Source organism: Cydia amplana, chromosome Z (genome assembly GCF_948474715.1).
Source record: "Cydia amplana chromosome Z, ilCydAmpl1.1, whole genome shotgun sequence".
Taxonomy (NCBI): domain Eukaryota; kingdom Metazoa; phylum Arthropoda; class Insecta; order Lepidoptera; family Tortricidae; genus Cydia; species Cydia amplana.
This window is the reverse complement of record NC_086096.1, coordinates 30,469,937-30,485,944: the sequence shown is the minus strand read 5'-3', so window position 1 is coordinate 30,485,944 and position 16,008 is coordinate 30,469,937. Positions and strand designations below refer to the sequence as shown.

At 35.9% G+C, this 16,008-nt stretch overlaps 2 protein-coding genes across 2 annotated transcripts; both read left to right on the top strand.

The window, feature by feature from the left end:
* Window positions 1-707: 707 nt before the first annotated feature.
* Window positions 708-8,439, top strand: LOC134661651 (uncharacterized). The gene is made up of 6 exons (XM_063517798.1): window positions 708-883; window positions 1,000-1,215; window positions 1,609-1,718; window positions 2,939-3,146; window positions 5,404-5,540; window positions 6,871-8,439. The coding sequence occupies exons 1-6, from the start codon at window positions 751-753 to the stop codon at window positions 8,437-8,439; spliced, it is 2,373 nt and encodes a 790-aa protein (XP_063373868.1). The 5' UTR covers window positions 708-750.
* Window positions 8,440-10,735: 2,296 nt separating this feature from the next.
* On the top strand, window positions 10,736-14,022 carry LOC134661928 (E3 ubiquitin-protein ligase LRSAM1-like). The gene is made up of 2 exons (XM_063518181.1): window positions 10,736-13,064; window positions 13,734-14,022. Exon 1 carries the CDS (start codon window positions 10,919-10,921, stop codon window positions 13,055-13,057), a length of 2,139 nt encoding a protein of 712 aa, XP_063374251.1. The 5' UTR covers window positions 10,736-10,918; the 3' UTR covers window positions 13,058-13,064; window positions 13,734-14,022.
* The last annotated feature ends 1,986 nt before the right edge of the window (window positions 14,023-16,008 follow it).

The following is a 16,008-nucleotide window of genomic DNA, read 5'->3' as shown; positions in this document are numbered from 1 at the left end:
AAGTTAGACGAAATCTATTTTCACCAGAAATTACTTCAAAAGAAGTGACAATTTCTCGTGAAAATCGACTTAATTTCAACATAATTTTGATAGGTACTTAAACAGTCTACAACATTTCCTAAAACTGTTCTTATATAATTTACCACCATCATTTTTTGATGTTTTTTTTTTTAAACTGCCCCTTCTCGTCATATATGTATTACCAGTGACGCACGCTCGCGACCTCATTATTAAAAGGCAAGATGAGAAGACGTGCTAATAGAAACCAATACTTGGTATTATGGTAAGTATGGTTACGTAACAAAAGGTGTTCAATTTCAACGACTAAATCTATCAATTTTAGATTTTTTGCTCTAAAGTCGTTAACGGGCTCTTAAGTTTGGCAACTGGGTGTTGCAGTGCAGCGCAGGAGGTACACGGCACGGCGCGCCCGTGCCGCGGCGGTTGCGCGGGCGCGCTGTCGCAAACCTCCTCGCAGTTACGCGCGAGCGCCACTTGTGAAATGGTCGTATCTTAAACTATTATAAACCCTTTCTTACCCCGATGGGTTTCGTTGTAAACAAAAAATCGCGCGATACGAACGGGACTCAAATTTATTGAAGCGACACTAATTTAATAACATACTTAAGTATTGGTGCTGACATCGTTTATAGTGCGCGACTGCATGTCTGAGGTCCTGACCGTCAATTTTCGGCATCGGACATAAATGGTTTACCTTTATTTAAACAAAAAAAATATCGGACTTCAAATATGAAGTGCATAATTATTCCTGTGTTGGTGTTTGTGATTAGCCTAGCGATGTCTTTAGCAATGTCTATTGATGAACTGGAAGATTTTAGTAATTATCTAAAGGAAACATCTCTGTTGGATCAACCACTGAAAAGTAAGCTTTTTTCAGCATTTTAAAAATATAACTAAGTGCTGCCTAAGCGTTATTTTTATTTACTTTTCAATGCAACGCGAATTTTGTTTATACACCTGGAGTATATTTCTTTGTAGAATATCCTTCAGACGATAGTGACGACGACGCGCCGATTTCTGACCACGCCTGGGAAGAGAGTGGTCGATTCGAGGGTGACTTGATCCTCAACGACCGACAGAGGCAACTTATAGTGCAAGATATCGCGGAGGGGCTCTCCAGGAACGGTCTCAAAGATAGCACTAAACGATGGCCAAACAATGAAGTTGTTGTTTACATTCAAAGAGAGCATTTTAGTAAGTATATTTTGTAGTAATTCATTTTACACAGATGAGAGTAACTTATGGACAACTTTTTTTTTTGTTATGTGTAGTGTCTAGTATTCTTTAAGCCAGTCTTGTTGTGCATAATTTAGCCTAATAAATATTTAGATTACAACCTATTCTCAATCAAGAATCACAAACGTCAATATCTTGTACTTACTGTAATTTTGATTTCATATTTTATTATAAATATAGGTACTATTAGGTACAGTCACCTTCAGGTATAGGTATCGGAGCGGCCAAGGTACTCACAGATATCTATCTGAACACGCCTCTATTGTCAAGGCGCTAGGCCGCTTCGATATATCTGATGACGACTGTACTATGAACCATTTCTGATAAACGTACGCTTTGATCGTATTTCAGCTGGCGATCAAGTTCAAGCAATACTGCAGGGCATGGAAGAGCTTAGCCAAGCGTCTTGCGTTAAATTCAGGCCGTATAAGAAAGGGGATCGAGATGCTGTAGTGGTACAAGTAGGTATCAACGTGGTATCAACTAATGTTTGATTATAAACCTTGCAGTTTAGTGCATTAAACAGACTTTTACTAGGTACGAAGCTAAGACCTACCGTTTAACTGATAGAGTGATAACTTTATGTCATAGATGTAAATATTATGGTCAATTCATTAAAAAAAATTAACTTCCATAAAAGTATTATTCATGAAGCGTGAAGACTGTTACGTCAGATGTAAACAAACCTGATAGATACACAAAAAACATAAACGAGGGTAGTTTGCAGTTTAAACCGCTGGGTTTACTTAGTCGCTCGTCGGATCTTGCCGGGATGGTAATGTGTGCGCGCGCGCGCTAATGACGTTGTGTGGTTTAGTCAATAAAATTCAAACCGCGAATACTTATTGTGAAGTGGTGCGATGTTACTTTTCTGACAAAAGGTATTAATAGGGAAGATTTTATTTTTTGTTACAGACGCCTTATTGTCAATGACAATTGCGATTTGTTTTAATTTAGACGTCTTTGCATTTTGACGGTAATAAGTCCGTTAAAGGTATGAAAAAAAAAAATGGGCAACTTCCGTACACCTTGCTTGCGTATCTCGTTGCAATATGGTTTACCTAAGGTCATATAAACTCTTCCAAAACTTCGAGTTAATGACTGCTGATGATCGGATAAAAGGAGGGTAGGGGCAGAGACGAGCGTACTTGGCCAAAAAGTACAGGTTTTCGAGACAACTAAGTGGTTCCTTTTCTCAAAAATTGTACTAGATGATATTAAAAAAGAAAACACGTGTATCAATTTTTAATTTTAGCGATTTGCTTATGTTTCAATTTGAACAGTGATAACGATTCCACGGTTTATGTTGGTCGAACAAGGTTGGCCAGTTTAAAGATTCATCATCACACTTGATGACTTGATTAAAAACTACGATAAATTAACACTAAAATGACACTTCAGTAGATTTTTATGTTTTGAAGTCCCTACCCTAAGACTACGACGTGCTGAGGCTCATCGTCATATTCATGACTAACCATTAATACTTATTTAATTACATAACGTGGAGTTAACTTAGATTTTAGAGTTTTAGTAGTAAAGCAAACGGATAGCTGCCAATTTACTCCAGGTAATAACGATTTTAATAGGATGTTATCTAGATTTACCTAATTATGGATTGTGAGGCAATGTTACTCTCACCATGTAACACATTATCGTAACATTAACGATTAGCGCATTCCAGGGTAGCCGCCGCGGTTGTTTCTCGCAAGTGGGCTACCAGGGGGGCTACCAGGTGCTGAACCTGTCCGGCCGGCACCCGGTGGGCCGCGGCTGCTTCCGGCACGGCACCGTCGTGCACGAGTTCCTGCACACGCTGGGCTTCTACCACATGCAGAGCAGCCCCGACAGAGACGACTATATAGACGTCCTCTGGGAAAACATCGTGCAACGTGAGTATCCAGAAACACAGACGTATTTGGTAGCGGTAGGGCAGTCGTGAAAGGACAAAATAATAAATCCAAACTTTGCGATCATTTGATATTAACAGGGCTTAGAGTCGGACTCGCCCTCCGAGGATTCCGTGCAAATTTAACTTATATTTTTATTTACAAATTTATAGTTTTGTGATTTTTCCCTGTAAGTACTTCTAGTGTAAGACGATATTACTTGCCAAATTTCATAGTTCTAGGTCCACGGGTCCCTATGAATTATGATTCCCTCGTGTGTCAAAATATACGTTTTTTCCTTTTGAGATACGGAACCCTAAAAGACAAGAAAATGTGACTAATTTTGATTTATTTTCAGTTTTATATTGTTACTCTGCATACCATAGCAATACATATATAATTTTAGTATAAAATATGCTTTGCCGCGGAATCTAACCAACAAAATTGTAAACAGAAATCCATTTTCAGAGTAATTAAGATAAAAAGATAAAAACCCACACGATGTTCATTAAATATATTTCTTCTTTTGTCCCCTTCTAATTTCCTGGCTCTACGAGTACGCCCCCTAGGTCTTTGCGTTGATGTATAGTCGTATTCATTACCATATTAATTTGAAATATTTATTTAAGTTGTATTTAATTTGGACATACCCATGTTCATAAGTTCGTAAATTTCATATGCCGATTTTTGCATGTAGTACTCGTAAATGACATGTTCTAGTTTTTATTATGTACTTATTTTAATTTGTTAATAACCTGCATGCTCACTCATATTTTATGTTTTGTCTCGTATTTTCTCTATTTAAGCGAAATGTTAAATTTCTTTTTTGAGAAAATACTTAACTACTTCCGGTTCGTTACACCCTCTAAAATAAAATTAGAGTGAAGAAAGGATGCTTAAAGAAGTGAAAAGTGTTGTTGGTTTAGTCTGATTGACAGACACAACGAATACCTAATCATTGGTAGTGCATGTATAGTGCGATTCACAGATATGTACTAGAAAACATCGTGGGAAAAGTAACATGCTGCTGAGCTACGTGGTGTCATGGTGTCACCGACCCACCTAACGCAACACACTACCCTGAATACAAATTAACTAACTACGCGTATCATGCTTACTCGCTAGTTTCAAGTATGAGGAGGTTTAGAAATGTTTTAAAACCGCCAATATTTTAAGAGTCATTATTTTTAGATAATGTAGGTACATAAATGTAGTTATGTTGGGATTCACGGTTTATTTTTTTACTTGACCCTTGTAAGGATTCTTCGAAAAGTTAATGCTTTTACTAATTACTTTGCATACAGTATATTATTTATTGTATCATAAAATAGGTAAATCAGTGTTTTAAATTTTTTTGGCAGGGGTAAACTGATGCGGACGTTCCCTACTATGTTCCAAAATCTACCATATTCGCATTAGACGCATGATTTTTGGGAATTTTAATCCGCCTATGTGCCAATTAAAGATGTAATGACAGCATATTCTCGAAAATCGAAGAAATTAACTAGAAATAAAATATTTACTTCTTTAATTTCCGTCCGCACTTTCCGATATTTAAATAAAGGAATGAAAGTAGTTATCAAAATGTTCTAAGAAAAATATGAAGATATCGCAGCTTGTTTCGAAGTTTGTTAATGAGGCAATTAAATTAAATTTATTTAATTAATTTTCCAAAATTTAATTCCTTCATCCTGATTGGTATAAAACCTAAATATTTTGAACCATTATCGAACGAGCGAGCGAAGCGAAGTGAAGAAGTTACATTCAACTTGGAGCACACGGCTGGCTAGGGGCACGTCCCGGCATTTCGATGTTTTTAAGCTGAACTATTAGAGGATAGTTTGATACACAATAACTTAAGTAAATTTGTTCTAATTTAAATGAAATTGGGTAAACGTGTAGTGGAGGGCATTATATTTTAGCCATTAAATTATGAGCAGACTCGATCAAGCGGTTATTGAGCTAGAAGAGCTTAGAAGGCTAAAAGCTATTTGTGAGGGGTCTTGCTATTCTGGGCACCTTTTTTGCAAAAAAGTATGGTCGAGTTTGGTATCAAATGAAAGTGCTCGGCTTACACATTTATAATATAGTTTTTAAAGTAAAGTAAATTCTTTATTTGCATTAAATTTACAATTTTAAAATAATGATCTAACATTTTGGCGAACCGCGAGTTCTCAGTTCGGGGCGAACTACTAGTTAAGTTACATTAAAGACTAACTACTACCCGACGCTACGCTACTCGCAACTCTTTTTTTTACAGCGGCCAGACATAATTTCCGAAAGTACAATCTGTTCTCCGTGTCGGACTTCGGCGTTGGATACGACTACGACAGCGTGCTGCACTACAGCCGTAAAGCGTTCTCCTCGAACGGCGGCGACACGTTGGTGCCTAAGAAGGTACAAATTACATTAATAGTTATACTTAACATTTTTTTATCAACATTTATAGTCAAGTCCTACTTATGGATTAACATTGAAATCGCTAACGAAGCGTTTGATGTTCCATTTAGACTGTCTGTCAGTCGTGTTTATTCACCTCGAGGTGGGACCAGGACTATAGTTCGTTTTTTTTAGCATTAGAAAGAAGGTAGAGTTAGACCAAGAAACGTCTGCAGCGATTGTGATAGCCCACGCAGTGCAAGTGTTATTTACACGTCATAAATTCATAGAAGTTTGACGTTTAAAATGACACTTGCACTGCGTGGGCTATCAAAATCGCTGCAGACTTTTCTCGGTCTGACTCTAAGCGATCTTGACATGTCTTTTAATTGAAAAACGCTTTTTAAAAATCAATAACTTATATAAGTACTTATTATGAAAGCAGAAGAATATAAATGATCGTATTAGATTCATCATTGTTACATATTTGCCGTGACTTATTTTTAAAATATGTTTTTCAATTAAAATACACATCAAGATTGTTTACCTTTTTTCTAATGCTAAAAAAAACGAACTATAGTCGTGAAAATGAATACCCCGTACCCCGTACATTATTTATAAATATTTCATTTCGTTAAATGGGTTTTACTACGTAGGTACATATACTGGGTCAACCAAATCTTGTCAGTAAATAGGAACAAAAAAAACTATACTCACCCTTTTCTTTTGGGTGCTAGAACTAGTGTAAGACAAAGATAGTACCTATGATTTTCTCTGTCTATGTTTGAAATCAAACAGACCTTTGACACACTATACCTACCTATATTTTTATTTTTAACCGACGAAAAAAACGGAGGAGGTTCTCAAGTCGACGCGTATATATTTGTATTTTTTTTTATGTATGACCACGCATAACTTTTTACAAAGTAGTTCGATTTTGATAATTATTTTTTTATTGGAAAGGGTATACCCCGAAGTTGATCCCATATAAATTTGGAAACCGACGAAAAAAACGGAGGAGGTTCTCAAGTCGACGCGTATATGTATATATATTTTTTCTTTTTATGTAAGACCACGCATAACTTTTTACAGAGTAGCTCGATCTTGATAATTATTTTTTTATTGGAAAGGGTATACCCGAAGTTGGTCCCATATAAATTTGGAAAAAAGAAATCAGCTTTATGGCTATAAATCCCATTTTTTTGACTCGTATTGTTACTACTTGGCTTGGCACCGACTTCAAACATATCAGTTGGTAACGCATAGACTTCAAAAAGGATAATATTTTATTTCATCCTTTTTGAAGTCGGTTTTATTTTTTTTGTAAAAAGTTTTTTATTTATTACAGAGTGGCGCTGAAATTGGGCAGAGGATAGGTCTCTCAGAGAAAGACAGTGCCAAGTTGAACAAGATGTATTGTGATGCGGACTCGAATAACTTCGAGGCTGCGGACGACGTGTCACATACTGTCATTAAAAAGAAAAAGACTCCTAAGAACAAGCCTTTTGAAGGGCATGGTATAGGATATCACCAAGGTAAAACTGTGGTTTTTAAACTGCCTGCAGCTGAAAGTTTTCGATTACCGGAACAGCCGTCAAATGTCCTGTTTGATTATTTCAGTAAAGCGCCGCAAGCTATGCCACCGACGCTTATTGAAGGATTTGGAGTTGGACAGGAAATAACTTATTCATACAAATTGCCTGCTGGGTACCATATCGCTGAACACAAAATCCCATCGTACCGATATCCAACACTGTTAAATAGAACGTATACTGCAGCTGAACCTATATTTAGACAACATAATGTACAAAATAATAATGAAGACAAGAAGCCTTCTACTAATGCCGATATTGGGAATAAAAATAAGGAGACAAGAGAGGATTTTGACGAGAAAGTGATTAAAGTACAAACAACCAAAAATACAGATACAGGCAATGAAAATGACTATACTAGTATATACCAGCCTAACACTGAATATTCAGAATTTTATAATCCCGTCAACAAGCAAAGAATCGGGACCATAACTGGTTATTATCTCAATTACTCGCCAAAATCTCATGAAAATCATGAGCAGGATATAAAAGAAATATCAAATTTAAAATTAACTAGACAGTTTATAGAAACACTCAGGGAACCGAAATCAATGCATTTCCGTTATCATAATAACAAAGAACCAGAACAGTTGCGTCAGAATGAATTTAACAATAAACGTGACATTATAGATAAATCAAAACCAGTCATAAACGAAGAAAATACCCCAGGAGATGATTCATCGTTTGGTTATGTGCACCCTAGCACAAAACTAAAACAGACCAAAAATATTTATTTTGTCAACCCAGAACACACTTCTAAAAAATATTTGAAAAATAAGCACGGTTTCAGTAGCCTCTACCTTCCCAACGATAATATAAATAAAGACGATGCATCCAGAAATGCGCAGTATAAAATATTCGGCGAAATTGTTCCATTTACTATAAACTATAAATACAAACAAAATAGTCCAATTATCCACGGGGACACACTAAATGTTCATACTAATTTAGATGACGATGAAAGAATAAACGAGAGTGTGAAATATCCAACCAAAAAGCCGATGTCTAAGGAGAAGACCGACGATAATCCTGACGAACAATATAGTTATGAAGATTATGAACCCCATGACACGACAAAAATTACTGACTACCCGCAACCAATATCTAATGAAGAAAACTCGTCAAAATCTTATGAAGTGACGGAGAAACTTTCGGAACAGGTAGATTTAGTCACAGAGAAATCGAATGTCTATTCTAACTCACACAATGATGAAACAAGGTTGGAAAAGCGTCTACCTAGCATTCTGGAAAAGTATGTGGATCATGATAATTACGATATAACTGCTCCGATTTACGACAGCGAAGAATATTATAAAAAAACCTAATATACATAAATATAAGTAACGAGGTTTGATTGGTTAATTTCGTAATTCAAATATAACACAAAAAAAACATGAGTTCGTGTAAAAATGTAAACTCACTTAACATAGAGAACAAACACGAGTGTTTTGTGTATTAGACCTACACCCTACACGTATAGCACATCTTGCCGCAACTCGCGCGGTGTTACATATGTACCTACCTATATCACATCTCTACATCATACATCACATATGAAGTCGCAGCAATACTCTTTTGTGGTGCGCGTGCCGCGACCGCTGCAGGGGACCATCGAGTGCGCTGACTTCTGGCCGAAGGGTGTCGTGTTTCGGAGGTTCTGGGGCAAACTGCCGAATCCGACACAGGAGCAGCCGATGCAACGGAGCCACGCCGTTTTATCGACTAAATAACTAGTGTTTAGTTTTAAGTTTATAAAATGCATATGTATGTTAGTCCGTTAGGTATTTGTAATATGGGCCTTGTTGCCTGAATTAAATTTCTAAATAAATAAATAATTAAAATACGTGTACCTACGCTTACCTACACGTATTGCTGCGACTACACGTACTGCATATGTCCCTACTTGCTGTAGCATTTAGTTAGGTAATGTAATTCAATGCACACCGTCGCGTGATTTTGTATATTATTTAAATTATGGTACACTACTTTTAATACCAACAGTGCCTATTTAGTGTACAATATGTACATACGTATCTAATAGTTAAAATTATAATAGAATATAAAATAATATTTTTTAAGTAGTCAGTAATGTTATGAAGGGGTTCGGATGTAAGTAATGTTAATATCTGTAAATTGCTTTTATAATAATATTAATAATAAATAAAACAGCATTTTAGGCATTTCATGTCAACTATTCACTTGATGGTTTGTTAGGGATATCGCCAAATAAAGTGCAGTCCAGACGAGACAATTTTTCGCCAATCAGATGAAATTGTCCGATCGAATCAGGCCGTGCGGACGCAAACGCCAATTTGATTCCCCGATCAAATCAGCAGGTGCGGACACAAAAATGCCAATTTTCGAAGTTAGTATAGATGGTCAAGCAGATCTTGTCAGTAGAAAACGGCGGCAAATTTGAAAAATGTAGGCGCGAATGGATATAATATATCGTCCCATAGAAAATTTAAATTTCGCGCCTTTTTTTACTGATAAGATTTGGTTGACCAGCTATATATTTTTACACAGCATCGTCATTTTTAATTTTCCCACTAAGTCAGTGTAATCAAAGCTTAAAACATTAGCAAGGTCATTAAATCCATTGTGCAAAACATTTGCTAAAGGCGTGTTCAGACTAGATGAGGACGACTTTTCACCAATCTGATGAAATTGTCCGATCAAATTAGGACGTGCGGAGTTGCGGACGCAAACGCCAATTTGGCTCGCTGATTTCAATCGCCGATGATGACCAATATTACTGATAAAATGGAGGTGAGGACGCCAATATCAATACCAATTTGTGCCTCCAGTATTCGCCTTTGGGGGCACTTTTTTAATTTAGAACGCTCCAATAACCTTATATTTTAAAACTGAAATTGGTGATTCAATTGGAGATCGACGCCAATTTCTTTTCTGATCAAATCGGACGATTTTATCACCCGGTCTAGACTTCACTTAAAGATCTTGTAGCCAGGCATTAGCCAGGCCATAAAATAAAATGAACTTGTGCGAAAAAAACAACAATCATGGAATTCTGGAACAGAATGAAAATATCATACCAAAGAGTCAGTAAGTATAGTTGGTCAAACCAATTTGTCAGTAAATAAGAACAAAAAAAAACATACTCATTCTTTTCTTTTGGGTGCTAGTACTAGTGTAAGACAAATATATATATAGATGGTCAAGCAAATCTTGTCAGTAGAAAAAGGCGCGAAATTCATATTTTCTATGAGTCGATATCCCTTCGCGCCTACATTTTTCAAATTTGCCGCCTTTTTCTACTGACAAGACCTGGTTGACCAAGTATAGTATGATTATCTCTGTCCGTGTTTTAAATGAGAAAGTCCTTTGACAAACTATATATACTTGGTCAACCAGATCTTGACAGTAGAAAAAGGCGGCTAATTTGAAAAATGTAGGCGCAAAGGGATATTGTGCCACAGAAAATTTGAATTTCGCGCCTTTTTTTACTGACAAGATTTGGTTGACCAGCTATATATATTTTATTCCTACTCAAGACAAGGCAGTATGGCTTAATGCTTTAGCCTGTCCAGATAGATGGATAGAAAAAAAATACATTGACAACTTTGACAATGACAAGATTCATTTCATTGAATGAATCGAACTGCATCGAAAGAAACAATGTCGTTATTTCATTAACTCTCCTTTGTTCTATTTGTCCTATCTATAGTGGTTCAGCTCAGTTATTTTTTGGTGAAGTGTTTATTATAGGTTTTAAAACTGAATATAATCCGTTGGAGAGTTCGATAAATAACGAGGAAATAACATAATTGGCTGTCTATTTTTATGGGCTGTTCTGTGTCATGTGTCCACCGAGCGACGATGTCGTTGTTTGGTAGGCACCCCAGCACCTCTAACGATGCCAGAGTCATAATGGAGAGAAAGCTGTACCTCGCCAGGGAGTCCCCCGAACCAGATTACGATGTATCCGGGTGTGAACTACGACAAGTGCCGTCCGGTATCTATTCAATATGTAAAGTGTATAGAAAAACCCATCTCCACCTGCAGTCAAATAATTTACAGTCCTTGGAAGAGGGTGGTCAGCTATCAGACTTGCACCTTATTCAATATCTCAATATCAGCAGCAACAAGTTTGTAAGCTTACCCAATACAATCCGATATCTCATCAACCTGACGGAATTATATATCCAAAACAACTATATTACATACTTGCCTGAAAGTATACATTTCTTGAAACATTTGAATATCCTGAATGTATCAAATAATAGACTTAAAAGTTTAACTCCATCTTTGGGAAAGTTGAAGAATTTGAGGAAATTGTCAGTAACAGAGAACAAGAATTTACATCATCTATGTCCAGAGTTGTGTTTTGCATCTAATATCAGTCAATTAGAGTTAGACGGAGAACTTTTTACTTTTCCTCCAGCAGATATTGCTTCCAAGGGTACCACAGAGATAATGAAATTTCTGTGCCATGAAATGAAAATAGATTACACTCCACCTTTACCTTTGGAACATGAGTTTTCATCTGTACCTGTAATAGACAGTGTTAAGGATTCTTTTAAGGATAGTGGCAAGAGTATGTCATGGGAGGAGCAAGAAGCAGCCATAACTGAGCAAGAACATAAGGTCCATGAAGCTGCTAAACAGCAGAGGGAGCGGTTTCTGTCACAAGTTTTGCAGGATCGTCTTGAATTAGACACTGAGATAGCAAAAGTTCATGAAGCAAAAGAGACTGAGCGACAAAGACTGATTAAAGCTATTCAAGAGGATGAGAAAGAAATTGAATGTTTGGTGAAAAACTTCATTCAGACTGATCAACTTAGGCCTGAGGTCATCCAGCAACAACTTGCCTACGATATTGCCGAGCATGATAGACTCTTAGAAATAACTAGGCAGAATTATGACAATATCAAAAAAGCTGACATCTTAAAGGCCATGGAGAACCTCATAACAGAAGATTACTTCATTCAATATGCACGAAAAGAATACGATGAATGCATTCATAATACAAAGAAAAGTATGCTCTCACATGAATTACAAAGTGTTGAGAAATTAGAAGATTTATTAAAAGCTAAAGATCAATCTCGCACAAATTTAGTTGAGCAACTTCTGGAGGACCAAGATGTGCAGAAAGCTGTGGTGGCATCTCTAGTTGAGAGAGTTGATGCTAAGAGTTGGAGCTTAAATCAAGAAATATCTTTAATTTCTCGCCATTTAGCTCGGCTAAGTGTCATTGAACAAGAAAAAAATAAGCTACATGTGGCATGCAACTACAATGATCTACTGGTTCAAAGAATGCAGCTTGTCACTCTGCTAGATGATGTTCTGCATCAGAAAAATAAAAGACGGATAGAATTGATAGAGACCTTAAAAGAAATGGAAAATGAGACAGATAAGACTACTGATTTCTGGCTTAAAAATTATCAAAAATTGATTGATTTTGCTCCTAAGACATTATTAGATGTTAGTAAGAATTTAGATCCCGTGTTGGCTAATTATTTATTACAAGAAGGTGTAATACATTGTCTGCCGTTCTTAGTAAAGTTTTTATTTTCTGATAATAATATAACTGACATAACATCAGAGAAATTAATTCAGTGTGGCATATCACAATCTTCAGATAGAGATGGCGTTATTAGAGCTATAAATTATTATGTTGCTACTAAAATCAACAGTTCATTCTACAGCAGTGGTGTATCTGCAGTTGAGCCGAGTGCACCATCAAAATCAGTAATAGAGGATCAAAAATGCACAGGGGTTGTGAGCACAGCAGAAACAGAGAATGCAACAGTAGAGTCAGAATGTGTGGTGTGCATGGATTCAAAATGTGAAGTAGTGTTTGTTCCATGCGGGCACATGTGCTGCTGCCACCGGTGTGCCGACCAGGAGATGGATTGTTGCCCCATGTGCAGAGGCAATATAGAAAGGAAGATCAAAGTCATGGTTGCAACATCACGTTAATATAAAGGTAAGCAACAATTATTTTATAAAATCATTTAGATTTCTACCCCTGAGATGCCTTAGTAAATTAGTATTGCTTTGTAATAATTCTGCATATAATATCTTTAGCTAGTATTAGTTGAAATTTTTTAAGCTGACCGTTTAGGGTATTAGGGGAGCTTATACTCATACTCAGCTTGTATTCACATATTTAGTACATACCTACTTAGGGTTCTATAGTCAACTTACAAACTTTACAATCCATATAGTTTTGCGATCTCTGTCTGTTTGTCTGTCCATCCACAGCTTAGCTTAGTGATTATTAGTACCAGAAAGCTGAAATTTGACATGGGTATAAATTATTAATCATACTAGGCGTACCAAAACAGCTTAATAAATATTTTCCACGCCTAAATTATTTTGAACATGGTCAGCCATTAACCTTTTAACCGCATTAGACTGATATATAAGACATACAAAATCGGGCTTATATCGCCGCTGTCTGATAAATAAGACCAAACTTAGTGTAACTTCGTACCCCCGGCGACACAAGGCGGTTAAAAGGTTAATGAGATTTTTCTCAAATATACTTAATTGTTACATATCGTCATTCGGTATGTAAATAATTGTCTGTTATTGAATCTATTACTAATTTATCTAACTTAGCTATTGTGATAAGATTACATTATCCTTTCAGGTGACATGTCAATTACAAAAGCGACCAATCAATGAGGCTTTGAAGATTACCTACTGGTATCTATAATAATTCCATGTAAGTACCTAGCTTAGTGTTATAACTTATAAATAACGGCATTGTTAACTGTTTTTGAATGTTTTGCACATATATATTAAGATATGCCATGGAAATTTTACGATACCTTTGAATAGGTAATTGTAGATACAGTAAAAGTGTAAAAATTAATTTAAGAAAATGATATTCTAAAATTGAACTACTTGTAAACATTATATTATCTAGTTATACGTTTTGTATAAAAGTACATGTTACATGCATTCAATTATAAACGTAATTTTTTGCATTGCTTTGTATTATATTATGTTATTAAAATTACATTACATATATTAGTAGTACCAGTATATTCCTGCATTTACAATTGACTAATTAAACATCTTTTGCCTTAAGATTTTGTTGGGGTACTAAAATGTTCGGCTAATTCTAAGTTCGACTGTACATATTTTCTACAAACGCATAGCTTCTTTCATTATTTTTAGGTCAAGGACTATGACGGTTTTTGTTTGATTACTAAGCAACGACAATGCTTTATAATGTCTTGCCACTGATACCATGATGGTTTTATAAGGCTTTTGCTATTAATAGCGTGTCTTATTTTTAAATAGTCTTTTTATGATGAAACATTCCTTAAATAAACGAATTCCCAGTTCAAGGCGTTCGTCAGTGTCCGAGATACATACGAGAGACTTCTTGTTTTGAAAAACATTAGATTTATTTAAAACAATAAAATAATTTTTATGAGATGCATAGGGGAAGCCGGGACATGCAATATTATGTAAAGTTTAAGCTCAATCAATCGAATAATGGGATGTGGATCTAATTTAGCTTAGAAAATTTTAACCCGAATCCGAACAAACATTGCAAGGTAAATAAAAGCTTGTAAAATTAGTGCAGGTAGGGGAGGCCGGTTATGGTTGTCGTAGCGTTTCGTTGTCACACCAGCCATAATAAACAACTAAATCTATCTATATATATAAATGCAAGTGTCCTGTACGGATATGATGGTCGTTCTTGTCTACGTGACAGCGTGATAAAACGGTGTCCGTCACTTTCTTTCCCACGGTGTTAAACAGTGACAGTTATTTTATCACGTGGATAAAGATGGATAAAGCTATCCATAATAGGCTGGCTGTACGGATATGATGGTCGTTCTTGTCTACGTGACAGCGTGATAAAACGGTGTTCGTCACTTTCTTTCCCACGGTGTTAAACAGTGACAGTTATTTTATCACGTGGATAAAGATGGATAAAGCTATCCATAATAGGCTGGCTGACTGACTGCCTGACTGATTCATCAACGCAGAGCCGAAACTACAAAAGCTAGAAAGTTGAAATTTGCACACTAGGTTGCATTTATAAAGTGTACAAGAGATAAGAAACGATTTTGAAAAATTCAACACCTAAGGGGATTAAAAAGGGGATGAAAGGTTGTATGGGGTACAAGTTTTATTTTAAGCTAGGAATTTGAAACGTTGTAAAAATGTATTATATTAAAAAACAAGAAAACTAATTTCAGCGTTTTCGAAAATTCATCCCTCAATGTGGTGAAAAAGGGGTTGAAAATTTGTATGGAGATCAAATATTTTTGTGAGTGTGGGACTTGAAACTTTGTATATGGGAATATTATTATAAGTCAGGAAAAATAATTTCAGCGTTTTTGAAAATTCATCCCCTAACAGGGTTAAAAAGGGTTTGAAAGTTTGAATCCATTACAAATGCTTTGAAACTTCTTAGAAAGGCATAATAGCCAATTACAAAAGTAATTACGACGTTTTTGGAAATTCAACCCCTAAGGAGGTTAAAAAGGGGATGAAAGTTCGTCTTGGGGTGCAAATTTCATTTTAAGCTAGGAACTTGAAACTTCGTAAAAAGGTATTAAAATAAAAGAGAAGAAAACTAATTTTAGCGTATTTGAAAATTCATCCCCCAAGGTGAAAAAGGGGTTGAAAGTTTGTATGCACATCAAATATTTTTTTGAGTTCGGGACTTATTATTATAAGACAACAAGAAAAGTAATTTCAGCGTTTTTAAAAATTCATCCCCTAACCGGGTTAAATAGGGGTTGAAAGTTTGTATGGAGATCAAACATTTCTTTGAATGCGGGACTTGAATCTTTGCATAAAGGCATATTATTAGAATACAAGAAAAGCAATTTAAGTGTTTTTGAAAATTCATCCCCCAAGGTGGTGAAAAAGGGGTTGAAAGTTTGTATGCACATCAA

What these genes read in the sequence shown, in the direction of transcription:
- LOC134661651 (XM_063517798.1), top strand. Translation starts at nt 751, where the DNA reads ATGAAGTGCATAATTATTCCTGTGTTGGTGTTTGTGATTAGCCTAGCG. An exon ending in CATTCAAAGAGAGCATTTTA is followed by an intron (nt 1,216 to 1,608) that starts GTAAGTATATTT and finishes ATCGTATTTCAG; the next exon opens with CTGGCGATCAAGTTCAAGCA. An exon ending in ACACGTTGGTGCCTAAGAAG is followed by an intron (nt 5,541 to 6,870) that starts GTACAAATTACA and finishes TATTTATTACAG; the next exon opens with AGTGGCGCTGAAATTGGGCA.
- LOC134661928 (XM_063518181.1), top strand. Translation starts at nt 10,919, where the DNA reads ATGGGCTGTTCTGTGTCATGTGTCCACCGAGCGACGATGTCGTTGTTT.